At 40.1% G+C, this 6326-nt stretch overlaps 1 protein-coding gene across 1 annotated transcript; it reads left to right on the forward strand.

The window, feature by feature from the left end:
* The first annotated feature begins 63 nt into the window (after window positions 1-63).
* On the forward strand, window positions 64-5646 carry gjd4 (gap junction protein delta 4). The gene is made up of 2 exons (XM_008438276.3): window positions 64-1617; window positions 1753-5646. Exons 1-2 carry the CDS (start codon window positions 1554-1556, stop codon window positions 2931-2933), a joined length of 1245 nt encoding a protein of 414 aa, XP_008436498.1. The 5' UTR covers window positions 64-1553; the 3' UTR covers window positions 2934-5646.
* The last annotated feature ends 680 nt before the right edge of the window (window positions 5647-6326 follow it).

Consider the following 6326-nt stretch of genomic DNA (forward strand, 5'->3'; position numbering starts at 1 on the left):
TTGCAAAACAATCATGTTCTGTCAAGCTTCCACTATGAGGTCTTGAATGTGTTTTTTTTCTTTCTCCTTGGCTATTTATCATCGACTTCGCTTTTATGCACAACCCAACTTTATGTAAATAACTTTTGAGCGTTTCCTCCTGCTGGAGTGGAGCTTTGATCTGAAGGAACAGATCAGTGGAATGCATTTCAAAATGATGAAATCTGACCAAGACATCATTAATCTCACATTGCTTCATGTCAGTTGTAGTTTAAAAAGTCCCAGACTGCCACTATGCAAACTGAGTGAAAATGTTAGTCGAATTGAATTTAAATAAACTGCGCTGATCCAGACTCACGACTGCGAGTGGAATAATCCACAGAGCTTTAATAATTAAAGCCTGTGAGATGTGCCTCATAGCTGTAGCAACATACACACACAATAACATTGAAGTTAACTTCTGGTGCGACGTCTCTGCCTTATGAGAGACTAAAAATGGAAGTCTGCGCTTTCCTTAATTAAATATTTCCACTATGGTTAGCTGATTTCATCAGTGTATTGTAATATATAGAGATATTTGTGAATGCCTGAGTTTAAATGTTGTTTGCATACAAAAATACAGATTTCCTCTTGTGTAAGTTAAAGTTAATAGGAAAATATGAACTGCAAAAGGGCATAAGGGAAATGTGGGGGGGTGTTCAACCAATGAGAAATGCTTGAATTCTCTCCCACTTTGTCTGATTTGGCATTCATACTTATTCAATAAAGTATTTCATAACATAATATTTACATAAGTTTGTCAGTTTTAGGAAAACTCTAATTCTCCAACCATTGAGTTTTAAATTGTGAGATCTCTATCGTTTCTGATTCTATCTTTAGTAAACTAAACAGTGGTCCTAAAATAAGCTTCTGTCTCTCATCTGATTAATGATTAATTACACTTTTATTTCCTGTGCAACCTGCAAGAAGCAGCTGTAATCCTTCTTCCCCGATAAACTAGCGTCACTTGAGGGGAAACAATAATTTAAAACCTGGTTTTATTTCATGAGCGAGATTCCAAAGACTGCATACCTGAATGTTCTGTGACTGATCTATGTTACAGCAAGTTCCTCCAGGATTATGAAGGTGAGCATGCTTGTCATTGTCCGCAAAAACTCAGGACCAGTCCAATTTGGAGCGAGCAAGCCAAGAGGCTTGTTGTAAGAATGAGCCAACAGCACAAAAATATCTCTGCGATGCCAGGACGGCAACGTGCTTCTGCAAATGTGTTAAGAATAGACCGACAATAGAGCGTGCTCCTGTTTTCTGTTTTCTGGCGACAGGCGGTTTGGCTGCAAAGGGCAGATGAAGAAGTGAGACGGAGCACTTCATTTGGTTTGTCAAACTGTTGGTTTGTTGGAGTCGGTCAGGAAAGATTTCAACCTTAAGGACTGAGCACACGCTCCAGCTGACCTTTGGCAGGAATGGTAGAGGTGGAAGATGGATGAGTTGAAAGATGTCGAGTGAAGTGTCACCTGCAGGACTTTTTCCAACTTTATTTTGAGAGAGTTTTTAGAGCTTTACGCCCAGTAACCATGGTAGAATCAAGTGTCTCTGAGGTCCTCTTTATCTCAATCAGTCACAGCATCACTTTGATGGGTAAGTCAATTTCTCTTGTCTTTATATCGCTTAAACAATCTGCATATTTTAGGCTAAAATAAAGTAATATCAAAGCAACCATTTTCAAAGGTTGTGTTTCTTCTCATATTACTGTTTGATTTATTTATTTCACAGGAAAGGTGTGGCTCATTGTAATGATCTTCCTCCGGGTCCTGATCCTCCTCTTTGCCGGATACCCTCTGTACCAGGACGAACAGGAGAGATTCGTCTGTAACACCATCCAACCCGGTTGTGCAAACGTCTGCTATGATCTTTTCTCGCCCGTCTCCCTCTTCCGTTTCTGGCTGGTGCAGCTCGTCACCTTGTGTCTGCCTCATGTCATCTTCGTCATCTACGTCATCCACAAGGTGTCCAGCGCTCTCTCCGTGGCTCTAAACTCAACCGGACAAGCCCAAGCTTTTCAACTGTTCAAGGTCCACAAGGAGCAGTTCAACAAGATGTGTGTGAACAAGGTGCCGGTGGCGGTTGAGCAGAGAGGGGGCCTGCGGTACTTCACGGGGGCCTACATCCTCCATCTGCTGTTCCGGACGCTGTTGGAAGCCGGCTTTGGGGCCGCTCACTATTACATGTTCGGGTTCTACATCCCCAGGAGATTCCTGTGCCAGCACGCTCCGTGCACCACCCAGGTAGACTGCTACATCTCCAGGCCCACTGAGAAGACCGTGATGCTCAACTTCATGCTCGCAGTGGCCGCTCTGTCCCTTTTCTTCAATTTTCTGGATTTCATTTGGGCCGTCAAGCGATCGCTGAAGCACAACACCAAGAGGAAGATGATGGTTGAGAAAATATTTGAAGAGGAGTGCTGCTTCCGCTCTGCTGGTGTAGCATCCACTTGCAGAGATCCTAGCACATCCACTACTCAACAAGATACAGAGGCCCAACTAGAGAAAACGGAAAGTTTCAGTAAGAGGCACGGGAGTGGTGAGAAATTTCATTCAAGTCCGAAGGCGTCCACCCTGGAGCCTCCGTTCTGCAACAGTGGTCACAATGACATCTTGATCTCCCAAGAGGAGGTTCTGGAAAGGAATGGCAGCGAGGTCGCCCTCTGCCCCCAGACCTTCGGGACGCCAAGACCCATTAGAGTCAGCAAACACAGCAGACTTAAACCCCCACCTCCACCCAGGCTGGACCTCAAACAACCCTCTGGGGAATTGGTAGCACCAGTCAAGGATGTTTCCATGACAACTTCAGTCTGTACCCGAAGAGTGGGTCAGTATTCGCTGTTTGAACTTGGAAACGGAGTTGAGCCTCAAAGCGGTGAAGGTGGTCAGGAGAAAAGATCAGAGTGGGTATGAGCTTAAGGCACACATTGCTGTAGTTCCCCTTACTACAGTGATGTGTCTACCTCTTTTTTTCCTTTAAACCCAGGCTGCTGTTTAGTTTGAGAATCTGAAATGGAGACATAAACATGAGACACAACACATCATAATTAGAGATGCACCAATCAGAATGGGCTGCTGCTTTCTGCACTTCAAACAAGTCAGTCGTGAACCACTGCAGAAGTACAAAATTATTAAATAATTTTAAGTCTTTTTCACTCTATAGCACCTATAAAAGAATTTCAGTATTTGTATAACCTGGTAGTTGTTATGCATGGTGTGTTTACTGATTGGGAAAAAAATTAATTTTTCCCTTTCTAGCTGACTGGACGCTGGCTAATAAGACGACCTTGAGCAAACTCAAAACCTTAAAAGAACGCAGCCCACCTGTTTGTTTCCATACAGATTTCCCCCCCCAACACTGTCCACAACAAAGCCAAGTCTTGACCTGGACTCTGTTCACCGCCCCTTCTCAAATCTATGATTCCCAACATAGATAGCCCTGCTTTTGAGCATGGATCAGTGAGGTCAAAGTCCAGTGGACCAGGTCAGATGGCTTAACTAAAACGAGAGGCAATGCCGTCACCCGGCCCATAGATGGAAAGAGATTCCTCCTGCAAAGTGAAGGACACTACGAAGGCCCCTAAAGGCTGACATAGGATCACTAAGTAATTATGCTCCCCCGTAGGGGCCCAGTATTTACGGCGACAGCTTGTCACTCTATTTCAGGGCCTCCAGGGGATCAAGAGGAGCACAAACCTCAGCACACTTCCACACTGGAAATAGAGGAGTGTTAGCTGTTGCCCCCTCAGAATCTCTGCACTCTGCTTCGGCTGTTGCTTTAGTTTCACCTTGATCGAAGCCAAAATTAATGTGACACTCCCCCGTTATGGACAGGATGATGTGTCGCTGTGTTTACACAGCCAGTGAAACCACTTTAAACGATTTACACAAAGTGATTGAAATAAATCATTGATATGACTGAGTTGCTGTAGAGCTGAGGGGCTTATCTTTGTGTAAAGAGATAGCTCTTGATCTTTTTCTTCGTCTTGTGGTCTTTTTGAAGAGGACAACAAAAGCTTCCTGACTCATATGTTGGATTCGTAAAGAGCTGAACACTGACTGTGAAATGGCTTTTCCTTTTTTTTATTTTTTTTTTTTACCAAAGACAAAAGCATGAATGATGAACAGTTTTTTTTTTATTCTTTCACCAAAGTGTCTTTGGTGTATGCTTTCATTGTTCAGTTGGGCTGGCTTTTAATCTAAATTAAATTCTCTGATGAAATTCTTAAGTGCTAAAATTCTTGTACCAAAAAAAAATCAAACAATTTGAGGTTTTATACACATAGATTTTTGTGATACTGTGCCAGTGTATATGCTACTCTTAATGTACAATAGGTTGCAAAAATATTCACGAAACATCTTAAACTTTCTAAATTTTGACACATTACAGTCACAAGCTTCAGTATTATCCATTTGGATTTTATGCTACACATTAAGACAAAGTACTGCTTAATTAGGAAGTGGAAGAAAAACAAGGATGCAAAGTTTTGAAATTGTTTTAGACTTAAAAAAAAATCTCGAGAGACGTATTAATAGGTCTAAGCTCAATGTAGAGTCTCTAACAGCTTTGTAGTGTCTAATGAGCATTGCAGATTGCAGATTAGTTTTTCTCTTCAACAACACTTCAGATCAGGAAGAGCGGTGCACTAGTTGTGTTATACCGTACTAATGCACTGCTACTTCCATTTTTCTTCAGATAATGAACTGAACATTACTGGAACCTTCGGATATTTTAGGTACTTGGGACCGAACCCTGCTTTAAGCTTCAGCAGAATTCTATCATTGACTGCTGTGCTTCTGTTCACTGGTGTTCTCCAACAAACCTCTGAGATGACATTACATGTAGATGGACGGTTTTCTAATTACGTGACTTCTGAAGGCAACTGGTTGAACTACGTTTTACTTTTTAGTGTTATAAAAAATACAAATACTTGCCGACCACTGATTTGAAGAAGCTTTGCAACCTACTACTTTCTGTTGGTTTATTATTCTATAAAATCACAATAAAATACATTAAAATGAGTGGTGGGATTGTAAGATTTTTTTTTTTTTGATCAAGAGGTATAAATCCTTCTTTGACGCATACAGTTTAATCTCTAACAGAATAAATCCCAGATTTTGAATAATTTTTTGATTGTTCTCTTATAATTTTGTGTGAAACAACCACAACTTTCATTACGTTTGTATGGTTCTGAACCATTCAAACACTTGAGACAGATGCGATTTTTTTTTCCCTCCACGAATCATACGTCTTGTAGGTGTTATTTTTTCTTTCAAGTTTTGTATTCGCTGCTTCTCCAACACCGGTGTTTTGAAATTCTGCTGCCCCCGGGTGACACAGAATGATAACAGCAGTCTCATATTTTATTTTCCCGACAAAAAGTCAGCAGACTGGTGCTGCGAGGATGACAACATTAGGACATGATGTGTTTTTCATTCGTTTAATTATATGCTGTAACTCGGGTTAATAAATGTTTTAAAAGCAACTTTTTTTTCTCCATCAATATCTGCCTAACTAAAACAGTCAGTAAAAGGGCTTAAACTTTTCCTAGTGTTTGAAAAGTGGTGATTAAAAGGGATCTTTTTTTTCATATTTTTATCCAATAAAAACTTCTGTTGTGTTCTACTGTGTTTTATGAAAGTTTTCCTCTTCTTTTAAAGCTGAAGTAATGTTACTTCAGCTTCTACTTTGGGTTTTTTTTTATTTTGCTTTTTGGTTTTATGTTTGTTTTGTTTTTGACACGGAAAGCGAGAATAATTTTCCTAAATACAGGATGAATATCTCTTCATACAGTGACTAAATTTCCAACTGTTGTTGCCGGTGGGACCTTAATTAGTGATGCACAAAGCCCATTCGTACGAGTAGCTAGCTCTGTCTGTCCCTCTGTTATGCTAATGATATTGAAAGTTGCTTTCTGTTTCAACTGCAACTTTATTTTATTTTTTAAATATTACAACATTGGTTTTAATGTTTTAATATTAAAACCAATGATATTATTTGGGAGTGAGTGCAGTTATTATTTTTAGGTTTTTCCTGCTATTCTTTTTCATCCACATGTGTTTTCTTGGATCTGCTGCTGTGAGAGCAGGTAGGACATTTAACTAAGTGCAGTTGGGGTTTGTGAATTTGAACAGTTTTGATTACAGAAAATTCCTAAAGAATTCAACTTGTGTGCTCAATTTTTGACTTAAGTTTCATAAATTGGCGTATTGACATTTAATCACTGCCTAGAGAAGGGACAATTTAAGTAAATCATTAATAATAAACTAATTAATATGACATTCATGGCCATGTTTGTCCTGTAA

Source organism: Poecilia reticulata, chromosome 20, assembly GCF_904066995.2.
Source record: "Poecilia reticulata chromosome 20, P_reticulata-male-v2, whole genome shotgun sequence".
NCBI classification, from domain to species: Eukaryota; Metazoa; Chordata; class Actinopteri; order Cyprinodontiformes; family Poeciliidae; genus Poecilia; species Poecilia reticulata.

What these genes read in the sequence shown, in the direction of transcription:
- gjd4 (XM_008438276.3), top strand. Translation starts at nt 1,554, where the DNA reads ATGGTAGAATCAAGTGTCTCTGAGGTCCTCTTTATCTCAATCAGTCAC. An exon ending in TCACAGCATCACTTTGATGG is followed by an intron (nt 1,618 to 1,752) that starts GTAAGTCAATTT and finishes TTTATTTCACAG; the next exon opens with GAAAGGTGTGGCTCATTGTA.